The sequence below is a fragment of the Panthera pardus genome, unplaced genomic scaffold, assembly GCF_024362965.1.
Source record: "Panthera pardus isolate Hobbes unplaced genomic scaffold, ASM2436296v1 HiC_scaffold_22, whole genome shotgun sequence".
NCBI lineage: Eukaryota > Metazoa > Chordata > Mammalia > Carnivora > Felidae > Panthera > Panthera pardus.
This window is the reverse complement of record NW_026526788.1, coordinates 61,748,996-61,776,607: the sequence shown is the minus strand read 5'-3', so window position 1 is coordinate 61,776,607 and position 27,612 is coordinate 61,748,996. Positions and strand designations below refer to the sequence as shown.

At 43.2% G+C, this 27,612-nt stretch overlaps 1 protein-coding gene across 3 annotated transcripts; it reads right to left on the bottom strand.

Annotated features, from left to right (window-relative positions):
* Positions 1-2,238: 2,238 nt before the first annotated feature.
* GSTO2 (glutathione S-transferase omega 2) lies at positions 2,239-27,489 on the bottom strand. 3 transcript variants are annotated; one of them, XM_019459363.2, is made up of 8 exons: positions 26,789-27,489; positions 20,788-20,898; positions 20,411-20,519; positions 17,617-17,839; positions 16,561-16,662; positions 9,563-9,649; positions 3,543-3,649; positions 2,239-2,531 (listed from the first exon to the last, which is right to left on the bottom strand). In XM_019459363.2, the coding sequence occupies exons 2-8, from the start codon at positions 20,816-20,818 to the stop codon at positions 2,372-2,374; spliced, it is 819 nt and encodes a 272-aa protein (XP_019314908.2). In that variant the 5' UTR covers positions 20,819-20,898; positions 26,789-27,489; the 3' UTR covers positions 2,239-2,371. The 3 variants fall into 3 exon arrangements, with proteins under 3 accessions (XP_019314908.2, XP_019314913.2, XP_019314915.1); XM_019459368.2 differs by lacking the exon at positions 9,563-9,649; XM_019459370.2 differs by lacking the exons at positions 9,563-9,649; positions 16,561-16,662.
* Between the last annotated feature and the right edge of the window lie 123 nt (positions 27,490-27,612).

Here is a 27,612-nt window from a genome sequence, read left to right as displayed (position 1 = left end):
AGAGAGATTTTGAGCTAGAAGGAACTTCAAGTAACAGTCACCATCTCCCCCTACCCCCACCATCACTTCCAGCTGTCCCAGCCACCCAGCCTACCCCCAACCAAGCCAGGATGTCACTGGACTCGGTCCAGATGGGCTCCAGTTCAGAACCACTAGGGACGGGAGCTTCACAGGACCTCCTCTGGTCAAGGATTCGGATGTTAACCTCATGTATGACAATGAGGCTCTTTCAAACTATTTTTCTCTTTTTCCACACCGCAGGACATAGAGAACAGCTTTCAGCTTAAATCTGTAAGTTCGACATGCTTTTATAAGATATACACCGATTGTTAAAAGCGGTTATCTCTGCAACACGAGATGGTGGAAGAATTCCTATTTTCATTGTTGCATTTTTTAAAAAGCCCTAATATATTATTTCTGCCCTCTCCTGCAATAAAAGACATGGTATTTTAAAAGCTCCTTGTGGAGCATTATTTAATTGCCTCTCTTCTCCAGGCTAAATCCTTACACTTTTATCCAGAGGTTAACAACTGATTCCTCTGTGGGGCAGACGGGTGGCATAAAGGAGAAGGAAGACATGGAAGACAGTGCAGGTGACCCCAGCAAACTGCAGAGAGCATGCCTGGCCGAAAAGCATTCACCTCCCAAACTGGGCTGTGGGCCACCAGCCGGCAACCTCTCCCCACGAGCACTTTTCTCATCCTGTGTTTCTTGGTTTTGCAAGCTTCCTAAATTAGTATGTAGAGCCCCAAAGAGAACATCTTTGGTTTTGGTCATCCAAAGACATGCCATTATCTGTTGTGTCAACAGCAGTTTTGGTCTCACGCCAAATACTTGCCAACACACAGGATTTTACACCTGCAAAGTCCGATCAGTCCCCGAGTCCTAGGAGAGGCCACAGGGGCCAAGCAAAGATCCAGGAGAATGTGACTCGCAGACTTTGCTCTGCTCTGGCTCAGGTACCATGGCAACAGGGCGCCCCATCCTGAGCAGACTGCCCCCGTCACGTGGCGCCCGTTCTGGCAGATCGGGCCACCTCACCAAAGCAGGCTTGCGTCTGTCCAGCTGGCTCAGAGCCACACCGGTAGCTATTGACATGAGTCAAAATCAACCCAGAGGCAGCAGATGGCCGGGCTGGGCTGAGACGTGGGGAGAAACAGGGCTGGCTGGGCTGAGTCAGAGGCAGGGGCTGCAGACAGCTCAGTGGGCACCGACAAGTCACAATATCACTCCCACTACTGCCTGGTCTTTCGCCACGGCTGGGAAGCTAAGAAGAGGTTCAACATGAACAGAGCTGAAATGATGACAGGCTGATCCCCAGACCTGGAGATAAGATGGCATCGGACAGCCCTGTCCCACTCCTATGGGGTAAGTGATAGAAGCTGCCAGTGTCCGGTTCCTGCCGGCACCCCCAGTCACCCTCGGTCGTGAGCAGTGCTGGGCAGAGCCAGTTGAGGTGCCATATGGGGCCAAGACAAGCGTTCCCACTGCCAGAGAACCAGCTCCAAAGCACGAAGTCTACAGCCTCCACCAAGATGAATGGAATGACCAGGGGCTCCTGTGTTTTTGTCATCTTTCGCCCCCACATGGCCCAGGGCTTGGTACACAGCAGGCAACCAGAGGCATCTGTTGAGACCAAGTGAAAGTGTGTGTGATGCAAATGCAACCAAGTGACCTTTGCCTGTGACTGGGTTTGGGGCGTTGTTTATTTTTTCAAGGCAGGATGTTGGCTATAGAACATTCTGTGAGCCATCCTGAGCCCTGACAGCACCGGTGACATTCTGACGTAGTCGGTCTAGGGGAACAACGGGTGTTTCATTTCCTGCTTCAGGATTTTTTTAGTCACAAGACCCTCGGTGTCTCCCAGGCCAGCGCCAAAGTGTGAACAAGAATGATACGCGTGTATGCCCATGTGGACAGCAGCTTTCAGTTGCCAAATGGAGAGTATTTGGGCCTGGAGTGTTTCCCTCTTCCTCTTCTCCAGCTTTCCTCTCTCCAGGGAGGTTGTGGAGGGGCCCAATCCGTAATGATGAACATCATTGATGGGCAAGCCTTGAACCTCCACATCAGCCTGAGCACCAGTGATCTGGAGGTCAAACTGGGCCAAAGGCCAAGGAGCCAGGAGGCACACAGACTCCCAAAATGTGCTTGGACATTGGCACTGGGCACTTGAGATTTCTTGAGAATCATCAGAAGGTAGAGGCCTGAGGAGTCATACAAACGGATTGTGAGAAAGAATACGTTTTCTGTCTCCATGTTTATTGAGAACCTCAAAGAAAATGAACAGAGATTGATTGACCCACCAAAACAATCCCTGATGTAGAGTCACGACGTGCTTGGGAATTCTGGATGTGAGGGGGGAGACTGAGACTCAGCAAGTTAGCCCATAATCAAAAGCATCAGGGTTGTTCTGAAAATAAAGATTCAAGAAGCCCAAGAAAATGCTCCTATCTATGAGAAGGGCGCACACTGTGGGGTCCTGCTTCATGGCTGCTGTCCAGAGCCGGAGAGCTGGCGTGTGGTTCAAACAGCTGCAGGACAGGAAAGAACGGTTAGCTTGTCTGAAAGGGAAGCCATGGGTAAAGGTGGCAGGCGTGCTTCTTAGATTGACAAGATACAAAAGACTGGTTTGTTTGGGCAATGAAGTTATCTTAGTTACCTTATTATCAACTGGTCATGATCATTGACTGGAGGAAAAGCTCATTTGGGGAACAGCTGTGCATGTTTGGAATTTACAGAAGTTGTTGCTTTTCACAAGTTAAAATGCTTGTGGACTGATTGCTCTGGGAAGTAAGGTGTCTGGGCTTCACTGTTTACCAACAAAAGGACAACCCCCCCCCCCCCCACCCGCCACCACAAAAAGAAAACATTCTTCTGTCATTGTTAGATTTTACTTTAGGGAGTTTGAAACAAGACAAGTCGTTTCCAAAAACACTTTTTAAAAATCAGTAAAACCATCATCAAACCTTGAAATAATGGAGCTGACCCAGCCCTTTCAAAGATGGATCAGGAAATTTAGGTCTAGGATATGGAAGTGATTTGCTCAAAATAGTACCACTGGTGAGTGGGAAATCCAGGAAGAGGTGAGGGTTCCCGATCTGTGGTTCAGTACTCCATCTCCAGAGGAGACAGGTTTTGGTAATGTGTATTTTGAGACATAGTTTAAAATATCTAACTATGTTTTATGTGATCTTCCTTTGGAGACAGCCAAAGTGGGAGGTGCGGGAGAGCATGGCTGGGTAGGTGTGAGCCCGCGCATCGTGAGGGTACAGACGCACTTCTGCTGGGGCAGGACTCGGTTCCCCAATGCCATAATTGTCCAGCGCCCAATTATGCACTGGACTGGGAGTACAGCAGATGCCAATACAAGTTCAACGTCTCTGAGCATCGGAACAAAGCACATGTTCTGGCTGCGGACCCCTACACGGTCTCCCCAGGTCCACCGGGCAACTTCATCTATTTTAAATATCCCTAACTTTCCATGCTGTGTGGCTGGTCATTCTGCTTGTTACCCAGTGCAACCCCACAGTCAAATGTCTTACTCAGCTATTCCATACACATCCAGCCGCTCAAACCAGGGCCAAAAGAGGTAATCGATCATGGATATACAGTCTCCACCAAAGAAGACGGTGTTCTGATAGCCAAGAATCTAAAAGTTTAAATAGAACAAAAGCAAGTTAATTTACCTACCTGCTGCCATGCTTATAGATGCTAAATACAAATATCAAATTTACTCCTAAAGAGAGAGAACCAAGGCTCTGATTCTCCTTGCAATTTGTTAGGCAGTCAGTCTTCCCTTTTCCTGAGGTTTCGTCCACTTCCTTTAGGGTCAAACTCCCAGCTACATTCAGCCCTTCCCCCCTTTCAACACTGGAGCACTGGGGTGGCTCATGTGACTTGGGAACTTGGAGGAAAACCCAAGCAGAGGGAGCCCAGCTCTGCCCTCTTAGCCTAGAACACGTTCCTCCATGTGCTAAACTTTCCATGGATGAGCTCAGTTCCTGGAGACAGGGGCCCTGCCCCAAGCCAGCGCTGTCCATTACTGAGAGGCAGGGGGCCACATTAGGAACCCTGCTCCCTCATTTTCCAGGACCCACTTTATCTGTAATTAAGGGAATACTATAGTCTCCATATGTCTTACTCTTTAGATTTATTTATCAATCAATGTATAACTAAAGCAGGAAAGAGCAAATGGTCTTCGTGGACTCCCTCAAATCCCAACACTGTCTTTATATCATCTTTTCTTTTTTTTATTTGAGCTCTTTGAACTATACACTTCTGGCCACTCGTCACTGTCAACTTTTTACATTAAAATAGAATGTCTCATTTCCCAATGGGACAAGTTTATCCAGATAGGTAGACTGTAAACCAAACAGATAAACTCTTAACAGACAGATAACCAAATGCCAGTTAAAAAAAAAAAAGTACCTGAAAATTTTAAAAGCAAAAATGTCTAACACAGGTTACTTTTGGACCAGGTCTTTCCAAAGAGAAAAGTATGGGGCCAGTTACCTAGGTAAATCAAGCAAACAACTCTCTTTGACCCATATAACTCATAATCAACTGCTTACTCCCCTATAGCTATAGATCCAGATTCCTACATCCTTTAGATACATTTCTATCTTCCTATCTCTACCACTCAGGCTTGATTTTTCATACTCCAGACCAGCTTATGGATTCTGTGATGTAGTCTAGGGTTGTCATTAAGAAGGTGAGCTCAGGAGCAGTCAGACCTGATCCTATCCTGGGCTCTACCTCCTATTCAACATGGAACCCAGGGCAACTTGCCTCAGTTTGCTCATCTGTACATGGTGGTAAGTTAGCGCCCACCTCAGAGGTTATGGTGAGGAGTTATGTAATCATGCATAAATAAACATAAGCTCTTATGATGAGAAAGCATAGAGATGTCCAGAGTCTACCTGTACAGAAAGCAGATCCGTCCCTGACAGAAAAGATCAATGGGATCCCCCCACCTGCCACCCTTCTCAGAGGAAAAAGCAAATCTAAGTTTTCATTATCCCCTAATATGGTAAAGAGGAGTTTACATGACTGGTGTCCTGGAAGTCTAAAAAAACGTTAGGTAGCATGACTTTGTTCAAGAAAACTAACAGGATGGAACTAAACCAGTAGAATCTGGCCAATGAAAACTCAAGACAGAGGCTATTTTAAGGCATAAGGAAAACAGATCTGACTTACAGCAGAAAAGAACAAATTGTTCAGTTTTCATGGGTTCTAGATAGCACCAAATCTTTGTGTTCAGGAATAGATCGTAATTACCCAAACTTTTATCTCTGGCTTCGAAACATATTTCTCCAACTTACTGTTGGCCTTCACGGCACAAATCAGAACCAAATCTAAATCGATCAACCCCAGAACATCTGTATAATTCTTCTGTTTGCAGAGCAGCGGTGCTCTTGGGAAAGTCCTTGTCAAAACAAATCATATATGGACATTTATTAGAACCCATGATGGGTCCTTTGGTAAAGTGATATTTCAAAAATGAATAACTGCTTAGTAATTGATATTTATTTAGTATATATTTTAAAGCTTTTTATTTACTCGAAGTAGGAGTATGTCTTTGATATACATGATGTTACAGATATAATTAATTCTTATATAAACACTCAAAGTAATTCAAGCCCTATCAAAGTACTTGATACAGTAAAAAGTCAAAATGAGCATATGGATGAAATAGATGAAGTATTACTTATTCTTAGCCAATCTCTCCCACGCCAAAATACATTTACACATTCCCTCGGGCTCCCTTCCTTCCTTCCTTGCTCCTTCCTTCCTTGCTCCTTCCTTCCTTCCTTCCTCTTTCTCTCTCTCTCTCTTTTATTTTTCCTTAAGTTGGCTTCACACCCAGCCCAGAGCCCAACGTGGGGCCTGGTCTCAGGACCCTAAGATCATGACCTGAGCTGAGATCAAGAGTCAGACACTTAACCAACTGAGCCACCAAGGCACCCCTCCCTTGGGCTTTCTTAAATTCAAGTGTAACATCAAAACTCCTTGGAGTTTTTGATACAGCTTCTGATTCTTGACTCCTGCCTCAGACAGGCATTTCTCCCCCAGATTTCTCACAGGGCAAGTCTAAAAGTCCCAAGAGAGGGGTGTCTGGGTGGCTCAGTCAGTTGAGCATCCGACTTTGGCTCAGGTCATGATCTTGCAGTTCTTGAGTTCAAGCCCTGCATCAGGCTTTGAGCTGTGCTTGACAGCTCAGAGCCTGGAGCCTGCTTCAGATTCTGTGTCTCCCTCTATCTCTGCCCCTCCCCCATTTGCACTCTGTCTCTCTCTCTCTGTCTCTTCCAAAAATAAATAAACATTAAACAAAAAAATTTTTAAATAATAAAAGTCCCAAGAGAATAGCCATCTCCATCTTCCTATAAAGTAGCACAAAGTGCTGGCTCCTTTGCAGACATGTGCCAGTGATGTAGAACATCCTGGCCAGCCCTCCTTACAGGTTTATTGAAACCTTTAAGACCCTCAGTAAGCGAGCTCCCTTCCATGCAAACCTGATACCTTCAGATATGTGCAGTGGCTTTTCCCTTAAGAATCACAGAACATCAGTGTTGTAAGGGTCACTGGAACTCCTCTACTGGGACCCCCCTCCCACTTTACCATTTTTTTACACCATGCTCATTACACACAGGATTAGAGATGCAGTGTAAAAAATTTGTGCAATAAAAAAACATGAAAGGGGCGCCTGGGTGGCTCAGTCGGTTAAGCATCCTACTTCAGCTCAGGTCATGATCTCACGGTTTGTGGGTTCAAGCCCTGCATCAGGCTCTGTGCTGATAGCTCAGAGCCTGCAACCTGCTTCGGGTTCTGTGTCTCCCTCTCTCTCTCTGCCCCTCCCCCACTCATGCTCTGTCTCTCAAAAATAAACATTAAAAAAATTTTACAAAACCACTAAGATCAGAAAAAAACAAAAGTTAGAACAGAAGGTCAAAACAAGGAAGGAAATATCAAGCCCAGGGGCCTGAAGAGTTCCTTAAATCTTTGAATCTGACTTGAGTTTCCTGGCAGCCGAGGAGGAGAGGAAAACACACCGGGTAAGCCAATTCTTGCCTCTCACGTGGAAGCACAAAGGGACTCTCACTTTTCAGGGGAGGAAACTCACTCCTAGGGAGGTGAAGGAGCTCTCTGGGTAGTGCAGGAGCTCAGACGAAAACAGCATTCTCCTTATTCCCATACTAGAGTCAGCCCTTGTGTTGTTGAACTTCAGATATCTAAGTATGACGACTGTAGTCACAGTCTCTTGTGAATTCTTTGTTCTTTAAATTTAAGTATCAGCAAAAACCCTAGAATCAGCAAACTCTGAAAGCCTCCACCCCTCTCTGGCCAAGGCTGGTCCAACTGTGAGCTTCCCCGTTGAGAACTCCCTCCCCAGTCCTGTTTTCTCTCTCTCAAACATGGGCTCTGCCAGAGCACCAGCCCACTGGGAGATGAGACACAATCACAGTAAAAAACAAAACAAAACAAAAAAAACTTTATCAAAATTCTCTTCTGGGGCACCTGGCTGGCTCAGTGGGCACAGCATGTGAGTTTGTGAGTTTGAGCTCCACATTGGGTGTAGATTACTTAAAAATAAAATCTTTACAAAATTCTCTCCTTCTTGTCCTATTCCATTGATAAGAGGGTCTTTGGTCAACATTACTAAGATAGTTCTCCTGTGTTCTCAGTTTAAACTTAGTCCCTTGCCTATAGCCAATTAGCTCCTTTGACAGATTTTAGGATAGTCAGAAGTAAAACAGGATAGTAGGATAGTGAGTACACAGATAGTCTTAATCTCCAGTGGCTTATCCTCCCTAAGTGTTTTATTGTCACAAATGGAATAGGAAGCTGTGCTCCCTCAACCCCACTTAGCAGTGGTTATGCTAATATCCATTTTATAAAACTCTATTTTGAGTTCTTTTTGTCACCCACCTCTCACATATAGAATCCCTCACTTTCAGAACTATTGTCTCTGGTATGCCAAGCAAGGCAAAATAGCCTGCTTACAGAGGTGTTTTTATTCCAAGGCCCCAGACATCGCCCCCCAGGCCACACACGGGCAGCTGAGGGAAGCGAGGCTCCAGCTTCTAGCTCTCCACTTTCCTAAAAGTATCAACACATCTCCAATCCAAGCTTAAGAACTAGGATATTGGGAAAAAGACATTTGATGTCCTGAAATATATATATGTATTTTAAAAATCTACTTTTTTCACTGAAAATTGACTACTAGACTTCCCTTGCTTGTGGATGTCAAAAGAGGTAAGGAGTGAACATGCAAATGAAGAGGGAGGGACCGTTGGGTACAGTGTTTCCACCCCCTCAACGTGAAAAAGCCCGGATGAAAGGGCTCCTTGTCCTCTGCGAGGGCCTCTCGGGCTCCCCCAGGAGGAACCAAAAGAGGTTCGCCCTAGAGCGCGGGTGGAAGGAAGAAGCGCGGAGCACCCCCTTGTGGCCATAGGTGGTAAGGCGCCCTGGCCTTTGCTTGCCCTGGAAGTTTACCAAGGAGGTAAAAGAAATCTGTACGGTTTTTGTGAGAGAAGCAAGATCTTAAAGAGAAGCAAATCCCAGACTTCTTCAGACTAGACACTAAAAAGCTTCCATCTATAGTCTTGGTTAGTAAAGCTTGGGATCAGCTTCACTAATGCTTCACTGTGCTTAACTTCAGGAGGTCGCTGCCCTGCACCACTGTCATTGCCTCCAAAGAGGGCAGACAGAGCAGTGGCTTGAGGGAGCGCTGCTGTCCTCGCTGGAGAACAAAGAGAGAGTTTTTTTCTTGAAGGAAACAGTTCCTGAGAAGCAGAACCTCGCTCCCCTCCCGCCCCAAAAAGACACAAAACCACTTGCCAATACATCAGCAAGGCAGACCCTTCTCCAGAAGTAGCAGAAAAGTACTCCACTAGGGGGAAGAAATCTGAGTCCATAAAAAATAAGAGAAGGTTCTCAAAGGCCCCCTGGGGGGCTCAGTCGGGAAGCCCCAGCTTCAGCTCAGGTCATGATCTCACAGCCCTTGAGTTCAAGCCCAGCATTGGGCTCTGTGCAGAGAGTTCGGAGCCTGGAGCCTGCTTCAGTTTCTGTGTCTCCCTCTCTCTCTGCCCCACCCTGCTCTCTCTCTCTCTCTCTCTCTCTCAATCTCTCTAAAATAAATAAACATTAAAAAAAGAGAGAGAGAGAAGATTCTCAAGATTTCACATTTCTGACATTTCTGGTCCCTGTTACACTGAAGCACTGCTGAGGCTGAGCCAGCGAGAAAGAACTGATTCCCTGTAAAATGAACCAAGGGTATAGAAACAAACTATGAGGACAAACTAGAGTACATATAAACCCATTTCTCCTCTGGAAAGAAGCCTCAGAAGTAGGTTCTGCTTCTTAACCTCCTGCTGCTTAACAATTATGACCTGGAGTCCCCTATGAAGATTCAGAACGCAATTTGTCAACATTCAGGGATTAAAGGACCATCCTGAGAATTCTATGCTGGGATCCTTTTAATAGGCTCACTTCTTTTGCCGACGTGTATGAGCACGATAGTAAGAGGGGAAGCTAGTAGGCCAAGGCTTGACAAGTCCAATACCTTTAAAGTGATGGATCGTGGGTGAAAAAAACAAATGAATATTTTCCATTTCTCCTGAAGGGGTAGACGACTTCCTATTTGTAAAAGCTGTGGAAGAAATCACAACGGGAAAGACCTATAGCACAATATGGTTAAATGTTAGATTTCCATTTTAAATACACTTTTTCATATTTTTATTTATTTTTGAGAGAGAGCGAGCACGAGCAGGGGAGGAGCAGAGAAAGAGGGACACAGAGGATCTGAAGCGGGCTCTGCACTGACAGCACAGAGCCGGATGTGAGGCTTAAACTCACAAACCGTGAGATCATGACCTGAGCCTAAGTCGGACGCTTAACCGACTGAGCCACCCAAGCACCCCTGTATTTCTTTTTTTTTTGTTTTAGTTTATTTATTTTATTTTTGAGAGAAAGAGAGCGAGAGAGTCTTAAGTGCAAGCAGTCTTAGTGCTGTCAGCACAGAGCCTGAGAAGGGGCTCGATCTCAGGAACCGTGACAAGAGTCAGACACTTAACCAACTGAGCCACCCAGGTGCCCCTAAATGTTATATTTCTACATGTACCAAAAAAAAAAAAAAAGCCAAACTAAAAGTTAAAAAAAAAAGCGTTTTTAAAAACAGGCAAATATCCTTAATACATAAGGAACTCTTTAACATATAAGGAACTTTTACACTCAACAAGAAAAATCAGGAAGATCTTGATAGACGGGTAACAGACCATTTTCACAAAACCCAAAGAGATAGCATACTTTGGGGGAAAATCTTCCACTTCACTAGCAATCAAAGAAATACAAATTAAGGCAACCATGAAAAACTATTGCTTCTCTCCAAAGCAGGCAAATATCATCTTTAATGAAATCTCCCAACAGTGGAAAGGGGGAAGTGCAAAGAGAATTTTTATACACTGCTGGGGGAGGGGGGGCAAACAGCACAAGTCTTTGGGGAAGCAATTTAGCAACACACTGCTCCAGCCTCTAAATGTTCATACCCTTTGATCTGGTAATTCCATTCCTGGAAGTCTGGCCTAAGGACATATTCTAAAATACAGAATTTTTTTTTTATGCAAAAAAGAACAGCTGCCGTTTCTTACAGCACCGTTCAATGGTAAACAACCAGAAACAATCTAAAAACTCCTAATGGGTGTGCTGGATAAATAAGTATGGTTTATACACATGGCAAATTATGTAGAAAGAAAGTAATTTTTTTCTGTTTTTAAAGATTATACATGTAATACAGAAATACTTTCTCATTATTTAAAAACAAGACAGCAACCTAATTTTTTTAATGTTTACTTATTTTTGAGAGAAAGCATGAGTGGGGGAGGGGCAGAGAGAGAGGGAGACACAGAATCTGAAGCAGGCTCCAGACTCTAAGCTGTCAGCACAGAGCCTGACACGGGGCCTGAACTCACAAACCGTGAGATCATGACCTGAGCCAAATTTGGACGCTCAACCGACTGAACCACCCAGGCGCCCCCCACAAAGAAAGCAGTATAAATGGCAAGGACCTGCCCTCCCCATCCCTGCTCTTACCAAGTTTTCTTTCTCATCCTGGTTCTAATCCCTTTCCCAGTAGCAACCTCTATTGGGAGTGTGATATCTATCTATAAAGGCATTTTTCTGGACATTCATTTACATGCATATGTACACATATGTACATTTGTTTTCTTCTACAAAAATGGGATCATGCCATCTGTATTACTGTGTAATTCACTTAAATATTTCTAGGCAATTTTTTCATGGCAGTACTCATGGCTCTACTTCATTCATTTTAAACTGCTATACAGGGGTACCTGGGAGGCTCAACTGGTTGAGCATCTGACTTCAGCTCAGGTCATGATCTTGCGGTTCACAAGTTCAAGCCCCCAACCAGGCTCTGTGCTGACAGCTCAGAGCCTGGAGCCTCCTTCAGATTCTGTGTCTCCCTCTCTCCTGCCCCTCCCCCACTAGTGCCCTCTCTCTCTCTCTCTCTCTCTCTGAAAAATAAATTTAAAAAAACATTAAAAAATAAACTGCCATACAGAATTCCACAAGATGAACATAATTTTTTTATTTAAAAAAATTTTTTTTAACATTTATTTATTTTTGAGGGAGAAAGCACAAGTCGGGGAGGGGCAGAAAGAGGGAGACATAGAATCCGAAGCAGGCTCCGCACTGTCAGCACAAAGCCCAATGTGGGGCTTGAACTCACAGACTGTGAGATCATGACCTGAGCCAAAATCAAGAGTCAGCTGCTCAACTGAGTGAGCCACCCAGGCGCCCCAAGATGAACATAATTTATCTAACCATTTCCTGTCTAATGTACATTAAGTTTTATAATTTTTCACCCTCATAAATCATGCTTCTTTTAAAAATGCTCTTATACATATAAACAAGCATTCTAGAGTTTATAAAAATATGGGAAAATCTTTACATCATAACGATAACCTAGTTCTATATACAGTACAATTTCAACTACATAGCAGAAAAAGAAAACAAAAAAAGTCCAAAATAATACCAATAGTTGTTTCTGGGTAATGGGCTTATGGATTTTTTTTTCTTAGTTTCTATATTTTCCAAATTCTCTAATGAACAAATACTAATTTATAGTTGGAGAAAAGTAAAATTAATTTCTACATGATGAGAATAATTATTATTCTATTATTTACATGGTGGTAGATGGTATAGCAGAAGGCTATTAACAGAAATATAGCAAATATTCATCTACATGGAAAGCAGCTGTCAGAACTGGACAGTGAATAAAGTTACCAAAGTAGCAACAGCACAAAAAACACTCAATTAGCCATTGTGAATAGAGGATAATCAGTTTCCTAGTGTGGAAGGATGGTGATTACAACTGGAATTAATGGCACATTAGTAGACATGTTAAATCAGTTAGCAAACCCAAGAGAACTGATAACATACGTCCAACACAAAAACGCATGCATAAATGCTCACAGAAGCATTATTTGTCATAGCCAGAAAGGGGAAACAACCCACCTGTCCATTAACTGGTGGCTATGCAAAATATGGTATCTCCGAATAATGCAATACTTTTCAGCCATAAAAAAAATAAACGATGAACCTTGAAAACATTATGTTAAGTAAAAGAAGCTCATGAAAAGCTAACATTCTATGTTTCCACTTCTATGAAATGTCCAGAACAGGTAAATCCATAAAGACAAGTGAATTAGTGGGTGCTGATGGCTGGGAAGGTTTTGAAGAAATGGGAAGCTAATACTAATGACTAAGGAGTTCCTTTTCGAGATGATGAAATGTTGTAGAATAACTAGCGGTGATGGTTGCACAACTCGGTAAATATTCTAAAAGCCACTGAACTGTACACTTGAAAAGGGTGAATTTATAGTATGTGAATTATATCTCAATAAAGCTGTTATAAAAACATAGCTAGTAACAACTAATTTAGTTTGTAGACATGTTAAATTGTTGACAACAAAATAAATTTAGGTTATAGTTTGCCATACACAGAAGGCTATAGAAAATTATTTTCAGTGAACAATTAGCCAGATACAAACTTTCTCCTGCTGACATCAAAGGATAAATAATTAAGCAACATATAATTTCATTATTGAAATTAATAAAAATTAAGGAAAAATAGCAAAACTTAACCAAGAAAATATAATCTAATTGGGCGCAAATGTATTCTTTCTGGAGAGGAGAAAGGACAGATTAAAAATTAACATTAGGGTAGGGGTGCCTGGGTGGCTCAGTCGGTTAAGCGTCCGACTTCAGCTCAGGTCACGATCTCAGGGTCAGTGAGTTCGAGCCCGTTTCAGATTCTGTGTCTCCCTCTATCTCTGCCCCTCCCCTGTTCATGCTCTGTCTCTCTCTGTCTCAAAAATAAATAAACGTTAAAAAAATTTTTTTTTAAAAATTAACATTAGGGGAGAAATTTGGAATCACAAAAATACTTAACTAGAGATGTTCCTGGGTGATGTCAATACAGCTTATATAAATCTGACCTCACTAAAAACACAAGACATGTAACCAAATTTGGCGACATGGGAAGCTTTGCGTGGAGACATCACAAGGCACGTTGGGGAATACCAAGAATTAAAAACATGGGCGCCTGGGTGGCTCAGTCAGCTGAGTGTCTGACTTTGGCTCTGGTCTTGATCTCCAGGTTTGTGAGATGGAGCCCCACATCAGGCTAGCTGCTGTCAGTGCAGAGCCCGCTTCAGACCCTCTCTGTCCCCCTCTCTCTCTGCCCCTTCCCTGCTCTTTCTCTCTCCCTCTCCCTCTCCCTCTCAAAACTAAATAAACATTTATTAATAAAAAAAAAAAAAAAAAGAATTAAAAACAATATAAGGTGTCCTGTGGCCCCCGGAAGCTGAAGGCCTCAAGTTACTAGGCAGGTTGTCATTCCCTCCTAGGCAGATTGTGTTTTCCAGAGTTATCTGTTACTACCCTTCTCATTCCCTTTTATTGAGTTCCACTGATGATTGGTAAGAAACCAAGCAACAGCCAGAATACAGAATTCATAATACAGAAACGCTGAATCAGAGCAAAATTCCGCAGCATCAGAGAAATCTGGCCGAATCCTGTCTTTCACTGCCTTTGGGCTGACTGCTTCCACAATGAAAATATTTAGAATGAAGGCACTAGCCCCACCCCACCCCCCAAAAAAGGAACCTCTGAAAGTTCTGCCACATTCAAATCCACAAAGATAAAACGAAAATGGGCTCAAGTGCTATTCTGATACGGCGAAGTCAAGCACAAACGTTAAAAAAAGAATAAAGCTAAAAAGACGTGTGCCACTGAGATTGATTCAGTAGAGGCTAGAAAATCGGTTTGACAACAGAAAGTGTGGTTAGGGAAGGGCATCCCTGTCATTTTAAAGCTCATGCAAATGTTTGGAACAGGAAAGCAAGTGGGGACTCTGCCAGTTTGATAATGAATGCAGCAGTAATGTATCTCAAAGCATTGTAAACATATTGCAGAAAAATGCGGCTAAATAACAAGCACAATGAATCTTTAATTTTGATGCAACTATTTTTTAAGAACAAATTTAAAAGTCAGGGCATTACTTGAAAAAGAGAAACTGTCACAGTTTAAGGCTGCAAGCAGTAAACTGAGCAGAAGATTATGTATTGGTATCTTGCCTTACTTATCACTCAGAAAGACCATGTATATTTAATGTACTTTCAGCTCACACAAAATCCTGATTATATAAAACCATGCAAAAGAGCTGCACCAGTCAGGGAACATTCTCTATCAAAATTATTCTGACAAGTTTCTACCTCAGTAGAATCTCCTAGAGTCAATATACTGGTATTAAGAGTGGATCAAGCTAACTGGGCATGTTTCAGATTCTGATATTGCCTACATTGTATTTAAAAGTCTTGCTAATAATGGGACAAAAACCATATTCAAATCTGCTAGAACAATCCTGAATATTCAGTGGTCCTTAAATACCATCAGTATTTTGGTATATACCTACCTCAGCTAGTTTAACAAATTATTTCTAGGACTCAGCTACTGAAGATAAAGAGGAAAGGTGTTATTCAGTGTTGTGCCGAAGCTGACCAATCACCAATCACATCTCTTTTCAACCCCGGGCTTAGACACAACATTGGTAGGTCGAATCAGCATTTGGTGGGAGTATTTACAGCACCGAAATCAGAAAATGCTATAAATCGGGGGGGGCCTGAGTGGCTCAGTCGGTTAAGCGTCCGCCTTCGGCTCAGGTCATGATCTCACAGTTCGTGAGTTCCAGCCCCGTGTCGGGCTCTGGGCTGACAGCTCAGAGCCTGGAGCCCGCTTCAGATTCCGTGTCTCCCTCTGTCTGCCCCATCGCTGCTTGCACTCTGTCTCTCGCATTGTCTCAAAAATAAATAAACATTTAAAAAAATAATAGAAAATGCTATAAATCAGAGCTTCTTCTTCTTTCAGAAGTCCTTTCTTATAGATAATTATTCATCATCCATAAATACTGCAATTGTACAAATCTAAGATAGGTAGCTGGAAATGTAAATAAATTTAATCTGCTTCCACTTGACAAAGGTCAAATGAAAGAGAATTAATAATCAGCCTTCCCTGAAGGGGATAAAAATAGCATTCTCTAGCTGCCAACAGAGTTACAACTCCCACCCCCATAAAGGGAACATATCAGATTCTAGAACAAATTTAAAGGAAGTCATAGAACCACCTTTCAGATCATTCTAGAGGTAAGGGGTAAGTAGCTGTATTACTGCAAGGTTAGGGAAGGATCTGCTGGCAGAGATTGCTCCTTGCCTACCCATAGCCACTCTCCCCTCTTTCTTGATTACAGAACCCTGATTTATTCAAGGTGTCCCCAGCTAAAAGACTACATTTCCCAGCTGGCTCTGCACATAGTTCTCACACAACAACTAAGTTGCGGCCAATGAGATTTAAGGAATCATTGAGTAGGGATTCTGGGAAAGTCTTTTAAAGGGGCATGGCCTTTCGCCATTTTTCCCCCCTTGTTCTCCTTTCCTCAACTTGGAACTTAGAAATGATGGCTGCAGTTCCAGCAGCTATCTTGTCATTTTGAGGATGAAAGACCTGCACTAAAGATGACAAAGCAGATGGAAAGAGAGCCTCAGTCCCTAATAACTTTATAAAGAAGCCATCAAAATAGCCCTGACTACCTCTGACTTTTTATGTGAGAGAACAAACTGTTATAAAATAAGTTTACAGTAGTAAGGTCCCTTTTGCTAGCAGCCAAACAAAATCCCTAACAAATATAAATCTTAGCCTCATTGGCAGAAAGTACAGAAGCCATGCAGCAGTAAAGAATGTGGTGAGTTGGGGAAAGGAAGAAACTCATCACGTGTCCTTCCCCCTTCCTTGCCAGATTTTCAAGAATAGTTCCATAACAGGTTAGTGGGGAGCAAGCACCCACAAGTTAAAACCAGATGACTGGCACCTGAACATATCAACTTCTGGCAGAAAGAATAAGTCTGTGAAAGCAAGGGGTCAGGCTCAGGACCCTGTATCACCTCTTCCACTGAATCTGACCAGGAGGGGGGCCCCCTTTTGTACCTCTTCAAGGTTGCAGAATTCCTGACGCAGGGCTAGCTTCAGATCAGCACATTTTCTCCCACATCTTATGGCCACCAGACACTCCTTGGTCAAATGTGGGACCTAATCAGAGAACACAGGTTCTTAGTGGAGAAGTCTAAGGAAACTCTGTGCTCCTGTTCTGCCTGAAAACACAGCCAAAGCTTTATCACTCCAACTGAACAGGACAACACGCACATCCAGGTTCCCCACCTCCTGGGAGGGTCATGCCATCTCTGGGTTCCAGGAATCCATTATCACAGCACCCTGGCAAAACAAGGCACTTTAAAGGGGGTCTCCAGTGCTCCTTACTCGCTCAGCTACTTCTTCGTTGTTCAATCTGCGGTGGGGCACTTAACCTCTCTAAGCCTCTCTAAGCCAGTGTTGTCATCTGAAGAATGGATACAATAACAGTGCCCACCTTGCAGGGCTGTTGGGAGCGTTAAGCAAGTTGACCTTTATAAAGCAGGTAGGGCCCTGCTTGGCACAGCATAAATGCTCAAGATAGGTCAGCCATTAATGTTCTTGAGTTGCTTTTATTTCTTTTCAAAGAGAACTATCATAAAACTCCATTTTTTCTTGTATTATCAACAGGTATCCCCTGTTCTCTCTTCTTCATGTTTCCTGGGTAGTTGGCACTGTTGCTCTGCATAAAGTCCAGTCCCCCTTCATGCATTACCTTCTTAACACCCCAATTTTTTTTTACCTGAAACCTTAGAAATATTCCCCTTAAAGCGCTACCAGTTTTCAGCTCTTTCAACCTTCCCACCTTGAGTCACATGGTCATGACCACACCGTAACCATACCTCTTGAGTCTCCTAGTTGAAATGGAAAAGAACCTATCAGTTAAGCCTTTCATCTTTAATATTAGAGGTGAGAGCCCTACTATTACTCCATACTAGTTTTCCTTCTAAGATGCACGTAGTATTAACACAAAACAACCTCATCAATGATTTAGCTTTAAAAATGAACTGAGGTTTGGGAAAGACATACAAAGTAAAATAGACTGTAAGTGGCTTTTTAAAATTTTGGATATACCTTATAGAATAGCTCCAATAACATCTTCTGGCGAGCCCGCTCATAAGGGTCATATGGATACAGCTTCCTTCCAGGATAAGCATCATCCAGGTACTCACAGGCGATGACAGATTCATAGATCAACTGACATTTGCTGTTCTCCAGGACAGGAATTTGGCCAAAAGGGTGCTTTGTATAGTACCATTCAGGCTTGTTTCTCAGGTTAATGTTGATTACTTCATGTCTTCAAAAGCAGAGGGAAAATAAGACAACAAAAATGAGAGGTTTACGCAGACAGACATTCATCTGGAAAGCAGAAGCAATCAATGTATAAAATTTCAATTTGCAATAAGTTTTTCAAAGTTTAGGTTTCTACAAAGAAAAATACACAGCAACATCATTGTCTCCATTGCTATAGTTACGACGAGCTAGGGGTGCCTGGGTGGCTCAGTCGGTTGAGTGTCTGACTTCGGCTCAGGTCATGATCTTGCAGTTTGTGGGTTCGAGCCCCACATCAGGCTCTGTGCTGACAGCTCAGAGCCTGGAGCCTGCTTCGGATTCTGTGTTTCCCTCTCTCTGCCCCTTCCCCACTTATGCTCTGTCTCTCTCTCTCTCTCTCTCTCTCTCTCTCTAAGATGAATAAACTTAAAAAAAAAAAAAGACGAGCTAAACATTTTTTCTGCCTTGTGTTGTTTGCTCTTTGTGATTCCTGCCTCCAAGAGGTTCAATCTCCTGCCCATTATCACTGCTAGGAAATAGTAGAGCCAAGCTGAGAGTCAGGAAGTCTGACTCAGAGCTCACACTCTTAAGCACAGCATTACAGAGTTTCCTACGTTTTAAAGCTTGTAAATACAAATATGATATTAACAAGTCACAAAAGGATATGGTAAATATTAGCAGTTATGAGCTCAAACTCTGGCATCAGACTGCCTGTGGTTTGGACTGTCTAGCTTGTGATGCTGGCCAAATTCCTTAACCTCTCTGTGTTCGGTGTCCTTAATTGTAAAATGGGAGGAATCATTGTGGCCATCTTGGCATTGTGGTGAGGATCAAATAAGTGTGTCTAAAGTGCTTGGGACAAAAAGAGGTCAGAGTGGGAGAGAGCCAAAGCATAAGAGACTCTTAAAAACTGAGAACAAACTGAGGGTTGATGGGGGGTGGGAGGGAGGGCGGGGTGGGGGATGTGTATTGAGGAGGGCACCTTTTGGGATGAGCACTGGGTGTTGTATGGAAACCAATTTGACAGTAAATTTCATATATTAAAAAATAAAAAAAATAAAAAATAAATAAAATAAATAAAAATAAAAAATAAAGTGCTTGGGACAGTGCCTAGGTACATAAGCATGTAATAACTTTTTTATTCTTCCCATTATTATTAGAGGCTCAAGCCTATAAAGTTACCAGAAGTGCTCACATATGTTTAAAAGAGTAAAGGAAACAAATGAGTATATTGTTTGCTCAGTCAAGGAGAGTATCTTAAATCCTAAAGCAGTGGTTTTCAACCAGGAGTAATCCTGCTCCATTCTGCAGGGACATATGTCACTATGGGGAGCCACTTTTTGATTGCCATATCTAATGGGTAGAGACCAGGGATGCTGCTAAATGCCCAACAATGAAGAGGACAGCACCCCACCCCACCCCAAACACACACACACACACACACACACACACACACACACACACACACAAAGATCTACCTGGCCCAGAATGTCAATAGTGCCAAAGTTGAAAAACCCTGCCCTAAAGAAATACTTACATTGCTTCCTAAACTATCAACTTGTCACTTAAGGGTAAAACCTGGAGCTGTTGTTATTTTAAATAGGTGACCTTAGGGCCAACTAGACTCAAGCCATAAGGAAGAATCTGGAAGTGTATGCCATATACACTCAACAGAACAGAATTGCATAATAAAATGTCTCTCCATTATTATTTCTTGGTATTTCTCTGACATCAGTCTGAAACTCTGAAGTCATCCCTTGATGACTCCCTTAATCCCTTAATGACTCTCCAAGAGAGTCAAAAGCCTGGAATAACACAACCTCAACACTTTGGCTCTGGCCAGCTGCACTCCTCAGTCCGTATTCCAGCAAAGTTGCTCTACCTTCCATACCCAGACCTCCTTCTGCAGGTGCTAGTTTTGCAAAATTCCTTCTGGAAGAAAATGTACCTATTTCTCAGGCATGTTAGAACCTTCAAGACACCTCTTGACTGCAGTTCTTTCTACCTACTTCATTGTTTGGAACTATTTGTTCATTCATTCAAAAAATATTTTTCAACACCTACCATGCACCAGGCTCTCTTCTAGCTCAGGAGTAAAACAGACAAAAGCCCTACCCTCAGAAATTACATTTGGCCAGCGGGGGCGGGGTGGGGGGTGGCGGTGGTGGCAGTGGGGCCGAGGAGCGTGGAGGGGAGAGGAACGAACGGATAAAATGCTGGATGCGGTAAGCGCAATGAAGAAAGTGAACTGAAGTTGCCTGGTTGCCTGGGTGGGGGGCCCATTCGCTGGAGCAGTCAGAGGAGGACTCATAGCAGCCGCAGTGCCCTTCCTTCACAAATATTACGGGAGGGAACCGGCTCGCCAGAGGCAAGGTTCAGTTTACCGCGAGGTGTCCTGAAAGTTTCCGGCACAGACACCGCTACGAACAAGCCATGCAGTTCAGGACCGCCTGCTAAAGAACCCGCCCTCTGCTAACCACTTACCGACTCTGCCTCAGAAGAAAGGGACACAAGGAGCGCCTCTGAAACCCGGGCAGGGCGCCCCAGATTTTGAGCACCCCGCTCGCCTCTGGGGCTCTGGCTTTCAGCTTCTCACCTGATGCCTTTGGCCCGGAGGACAAGGCGCGTCCTGTGCGCAAAGGGGCAGAACCTCATACTGTAGACGCGGATCAGGCCCTCTGGGACGGGCCCCGGGGGGCAGCTTCCTGCGGGGGGTGGGAGGGATCGAGGGACCGGTGAACCCACGGGGAGGTGGGCTCACTCACCTCCCGGGGATCCCAAGAGAACTGCTCGCACCCCGCCTCCCGAGTCCCAGAGAGGACACATTTCATTCGGCTTTTGTGCAGAGAAACCCCTCAAGTCCCTCCCCGCCGCGCTGGTCTGGGGGCCATGGCCCGACAGCCCCATCTCCCAGAGCCAACATCCCCAGCCACGCGGAGCCCCAGTCCGGAGACAGCTGTCGAGGGGGCTCACCTTTCCCAAAGGTCCTGGTCGCATCCTCCATGGTCTCCCGGCGTCTGCGCGGCGTGTTACCCTCGCCGTGGCCGCAGGCTCTAGGGACAGCTTCGCTCCAGCCTGCCCCTCCTAGCCCCAAATTCAATTTTTGAGTGACTGAGGTCGGGGTTGAAGGGGAGGCGGCGAGGGGACAGAAGGGAAGTGATCTGGGAGGGGAGCTAGGACAACTTAACCAAGAGAGACATCTGCCCAGATCTGGAAGCCCAAAAGTCAGAGTGAGCAAGAGAACCCTGAAAAGAACCCCTTGCCTTGAACACGTGGGAGAGCATTCAGGGTGGGTCTCTCCTCCAGATCCAAAGTCCCTGAAGATTGGGCATTTAAACTCCAGCTTGTATTTCAAGGGAGTTTAGTAAAACTTGACCAGGGTAATGATACGTTTTCTTTCCCATCCTAAACCCTCCCTCCTGCATCTCTAAGACAATTGGACACAACCTCCCTATAATGAATAAGATTTGTTTGTTTTAAGTGAAGCCAGACTTCCTCCGGATATAGCAGATAAGGATGAAAACTTGTTAGTGTTGAAATCTTGCGTGACCCAGAGAGTGAGTGCCTCCTTAAATTTTTAGCGAATCGAGGCCCCTCACTTGCTTCACCTTTATTCTGGCCCTATTTGTGATATTTTATCCCAGCTATAGAAAACTAGTAAGGAATAGGAACATTCTTTACCTAGAGGCAAAGACAAATTTGTAAATTCTTACCACTCCCAGCACTCATTTCAGAGAAAACTCGAGTTGCCAAGGAAAACATGGCCAACAACCCAGCAATACAGGGACCACTTGGATAGCTCTTCCGTCTACCTTACATAATGGAGGTAGCTGGTCTTTGTTCTGACCCTGATAGGCTGAGATCATGAAATTTAGCAGGTGGTAAAATAATTCCTTTAATTTTACAGGACTTGGTTGAAATGGGAATTGCTTGTCAATGGATTGTATAAGACTGACAGGTAAAGAAGGAAAGAAAAGCATGATCTGTCTCACTCACACCAACTGATTTCCATTGACTACCTTGTTTGATTCCCATGACTACTCAGTTAGGCAGCTAGTATTATTCCTATCTTGCAAAACAGAAAAGAGCCTCGGAAAAATGAAATTACTTGCCCAACGTGACCAGTGAGTGGGGTTGAAGAACTTTAAAAGTTCAAAGCCTGACTTTATTGTCTTGGCCTCTAAAGTTGGTTAAGAGGGTAGGAATGTTAAGTCCATTCTTATAAGTATTAATTATGTGTGAGATATAACACTTAACAGCTGCTCAGATGTCCACTAAATTTAAATATCTTTATTAAAATGACAGAACCTAATTATGTAACTTATGAATGGGTATCTTTTGGCCTTTGGAATTCCAATCTATCCAGAAATCATTGGTTAATAGGTTTGTTTTTTTTTTTCTACTGAATAAGAATCTTTAAAAATCTTCAGGATAGTGACTCGGTTACATTTTTTGCTAAGTCATTCAGAGTGAATTCATGTGGTTTTGAGTAGTTGTCACTTTATAAGAATTGGAGAGTGGCAAAAATGTTTGAATAAGTGTTCTCTGAAAAGAAAATATTATATGTCAGTAGGACATCTGGTATTGCAAAAGGTAAACTGACTTGCCATGCTAACAATTTTGCATTTTGGAAGACGGATAAAGTAATAGGATAACTACTATTCTGGAGCTAATTTTGACCAAGAACAACAAATTAGTGGAGCGCCTGGCTGGTTCAGTTGGTAGAGTGTGCGACTCTTGATCTGGGGGTTGTGAGTTTGAGCCCGACCCTGGGTGTAGAGATTACTAAAATATTTTTTTAAAGGGCGGTTGGGGAAAGAACAAATTGGATGGTAAGATGAAAGCAATGAATATAGCCATATCATGTGAGAGCTTCTTGGTAGACAAGGAAGTGACTCCTCGGCAGACCAATGTATCCTCACATAAGAAAAGCAGATTCAAAGAGTTGGAAGAAAATATATCCAGATTTTAAAGGGGGGTGGGGGGGGTGGGCATAAGAGGAATGTGAAATTATTACTAACACATATTTGGTGCTTTATGTGTATTCAATCATTTAATCCTTAAAATAGTCCTATAAGAATTCTATAATTTTAGTTTAAAAGACGACCAAGCTGATGCTAGCAAGGTGAAGTCACTTGTCAAAACCCTCACAACTAATAAGAGGTGGAGGGAGGATTCTGAAGCCTGGAAGTTCAACTCCTGGGGCAGCAATCCAACCAGAATCTTATTCTATCCCAGAGTTGGGCAAACTTTTCTATAAAAGTTGAGATAATAAATACTTTAGGCTCTTCTAGCCAGCTTGTCTCAACTACTCTCTACATTTTACGGTGAAAACAGCCAGAAAGAATATACAAATGAATGGGTGTGGCTGTGTTTCAATAAAACATTGTTTGTGAATGCTGAATTTAAATTTTATATATACTTTAACGATTTTATTTTTAGAGTAGTTTTCGATTCACAACAAAATTGAGAAGATACGATTTCCCATATACTCACTACCCCTACACATACACAGACTCCTCCACCATCAACATCCCCCATCAGAGGTACAGTTTTATAATCGATGACCCTGCATTGACACATCATTGCCCAAAGCCCACAGTTTTCATTAGGGCTCACTTTTGGTGAATTTCATATAGTTTTCATGTGGCACAAATTATGATTATTCTCTTGATTTTTTTTTCAACCATTTACAAATGTAAAAACCAGGGTGCCTGGGTCACTCAGTTGGTTAAGCATTCACTCTTGGTTTGGGCTCAGGTCATGATCTCATGGTTCATGAGATGGAACCCTGCATTGGGCTCCGGGCAGACAGCATGGAGCCTGCTTGGGATTCTCTCTCCCTCTGCCTCTCTCTCTCTCTGACCGTCCCCTGCTTGAGCTCTCTCTCTCTCCCTCAAAATAAATGAATAAACTTGAAAAAAAAAAAAGTAAAAATGTAAAAAACATTCTTAGGTCTTGGACTGTAAAAAATCCAGCAGTGGAGGGGCACCTGGCTGTTTTAGTCAGTTAAGTCTTCGACTTTGGCTCAGGTCATGATCTCATGGTTTGTGGGTTCGAGCCCCGCCTCCGGCTCTGTGCTGACAGAAGCCTGGAACCTTCTTCTGATTCTGGGTCTCCCTCTCTCTCTCCCTCTCTCTCTCTCTCAAGAACAAATAAACATTAAAAACCAGCACTGGACTGGATTTGACCTGTTGGCCTTAGTTTGCCCATCCCTGCTCTATACTGACAATGACTGAATTAACAATAGACAAATTGGGAATTCCATTAGCAAAGTAAAAGGTTCCTGAATCATCTTATTACCATGCCAGAGAGAATGTATTTCCAACTTTTTTCTCCTCATCCCCACTCATCAGGAAAATCAACTCTAAGAGTTGGAAGATATTATTTATTAAAAGTATACCTGTGTGTTGGAAGCCACATTCTAAAATGGGAGTGTAGTTGGTGAAGTTAGAAAAGATAGAATGATGGAAACATTTCTTTCTCCGAAAAGAAGTAATATATTGTCAAGATTCTTACTTGGCACTATATTTAAACCCTGGCTTTGGCTCTTGGGCAAGGTATCTAACCTCTTGGACCTTCATCTTCATCATCTGTAAAAAAAGAACACTAATCGTAGCTACTTGATAGGTTTTGAATATTGAATGAAATTGTGCACATCCTCAGTATAGTAAGAGCTCAGTGTGTTTGGAAATTAATGACTAATATTAGTGAATAAGAACACATGTCTAATAGCATAGTGCACTCCAATTTTGTATCTATAAAGATGAAATGTACCGCAATTCTGCTTTGCCAAGCACATTAGAATTAAAATTCAACTGAAAATACTTATTTCACCAGCTACCAATTTAATGCCAGTTGAATGGGTTGCAGGCTGCAGGCTACATTTCAGTAGTGTGGTTCTTAATCTTACCACTGAATGCTATGGTTTCCCTAGAAAGATTTTAATTATGACCTTTAAGCTTATCCCTACTTCCTTTCTAAGAACCAATATGTACCTCTTTGAAATCCTCTTTGCAAACGTTCTTCTTATGTTATTATATCATGTTTATACCACTATTATACTGATTCACTCAAGCAAGAAATAAATAGTAATAGGGCTATATGAAACCTACTCTAAATCATTTCTAGCTACCTGAAACAGAACCGGATCAGTTTTGAAACTGTAGGGAACTTCAGTCATGAGTGATAATTATTCAAGCCTAGGAAAAGAATGCCACCAGAGAAATAATTTCTTTAACTACACACGTCTCTGTTTTGAGAAACGGAGAGAAAGCAGAGTTTGCATTTTTCAGTTAAAAAACTTTTTTTTTTTGTTACACCAATCTCTGACAGTGGCAGAAACTGGAGGACATTTCAGAAGCCTAATTTACATGAAAAATTATCTTACCGGTGTTCAAAACTTGTTCGCCAAGTTCAAAGAATGAGATAAGTAAGGGGAAATTCTCTATTTTCAAATAGGCCTAAACTCAGGACTGTTTCCAGCAAGTTGGGCTCATAGGGAATCCTGTGTTCTAATGCCTTTGGGACTTTTTTGTTTCAGTTTTATTGAGACATAATTGACATACAGCTCTGTATGAGTCTAAGATACAAAGTATAATGGCTTATATAAATTGTATAATGATTACCTCAATGAGTTTAGTTAACATCCATCTCCTCATACAGTTAAAAAAAAAAAAATTCTCCCCACGAGATCTTTTAGGATCTATTTTCTTAGCAACTTTCAAATATACCATACAGCAGTGTTACATATAGTCATCTTGTTGTACATTACATCCCCAGGACTTACCTATAACTGAAAGTATGTAACTTTCCACCACTTTATTTTAATCCCAATGCCCTCCTGAACTACACACACACACACACACACACACACCCCAATCTGGGACACATCAAATAAGATTAAAGTTACCAGAGGAAGAACTTCATCATCCCACTATGGAATCCTGAGTCAAAGGAGACTTTCTTTCTAAGTACTGGATTCCACTTTCCTATTCCTATTTCTCCTTACAGCTTGGGGGATCAAAGAAAAAAAAAATTAAACATTTTAATATGTTATCATTTGAAAGAGCAAAGGCAGATTTTCAAGATCCTGAAATTAGCCAAAGTCAAATATTTGTAAAACTTAACAAAACACACTAAATTTGAAAAAGGAACATCAACACTTCCTGTTAAATCCCAGACATAATAGTGGTGTGTCCAAAAGGTGGATACTATCCTCTCCTGGCTCAGCCTCTAAATGCTAGTGAATAGAGACTGGGGCAGAAGCAAATGTATGATCTTATCTCAAGAATGCTCTGAATGACTGTAGGAGTTCAGGCTGGATTTAAATCACCTCTTTAGCATTTACTAGCTTGGTGACCTTGGGAAACACACAACTTTCTATGCCCCAATGTTCCCCCTCCCATAACTTAGAGCCAATAGTACCAACACATTCTGTAGCTTGGGGAGGATTAATTCAGATACTGGTTAAGAGACATTTAATACCTAGCAAGCATTCAACATTAGCTATTATTTTTATTAGTAGTTGAACGTAGCAGGGGAGTCCCATAAATCCTCACAACGAGAAGACTTTCGCGGGGACCAAATTTGCCTGCAGCCAATGCCCTGTAATGTAGCTAACCTAGTGGTGCCGAATGCAAGCCTGAGAATTCCTGATCTTCGGTCGTCTTTACCTACTCCAGCCAAATCAGAAAAATAAGAATAATTTAATGAGGTTCTTTTTCTTTAAGTTAAAGGGATTTGCTTTAAAGACCTGTTCTTTAAATTATAGAGCTTGTGCTTTTCTTGATGTTAAAATCTTTGATGAAACTTTGATGAAGATAAGTCGTTGGGTTTTCCTTTTAAAAGTGTTAGGCAAACCCGAAATTCGTGAAAAATCCAAAATCCATTATTGACCTCAAACCTCTCTCCCTTCCAATGCACCACAGACCGGACAGACCCACCCGGTGGAGGTAACAAGAGAAAGACACACCGGAGTGACCCACGCGCGCCCGGCAGACAGAATCGGAAGTAGAGCGGAGCCAGCAGCAGCTGGCAGTGGCAGCGGAGGGAGGCGGGGCCCAGGCGGAACCCGCCCCTTAGAACGCGATCCTACCCGCCGACTGGCCGCGGCGCCTGGAACTCCAGCCAATCTTTAAAGCCTTTGAAAGCCCTACGGCCAAGCAGTGCGGAGCTGAGCCAATGGGCGGCCGCGTTACAGGCTCCTGGATACCGAAGTCGCGAGTGCTCGCCGTGTCGTAGCTGGCAAAAGTAGAAGCCAGGTCGTGGCTGGCAGTGGCAGCTCAGCGCCTCGGTCTACATCCGACGGAAGGGTGCCCGCAGCCGACCGGGGCCTGGAGGGTGGGGCAGGCGGACGGCGGCAGAGATGAGTCCACCCGGAGCTTGGGCGTGGGTGGCGGCCGAGGGTTTGCGGCAAGAGGCCTTTTGTGAAGTCAGTCGGTTCTCAGGGCCTCTCAGGGTGCGGTCCTCGGATCGCCTGCATCACCATGGGGCGGGGGTGGGGGTGGGGGAGAGCTCATTTCAAATGTGGACTTTGCAGCCCACCCTGGACCCACCGAATCGGATATCCAGCGGTGAGCCTTAGGTGATTGTTATGCGCTCTTACGTTTAAGAATATGTACCGGAAACCAGACTGTAATGGGGTGGGTCGACAGCTCACTGATATTCACAGTGTGTTGGCTGTGTTCTCGATCTTTCTGCCAGCATCTTAAGGACTCATTTAGCCTCGGGATCTTAGTAAAACCATCTGTAGAATGAAATGATGCTCTTTGACCTAAATTCTTCTTCTTTTTTATT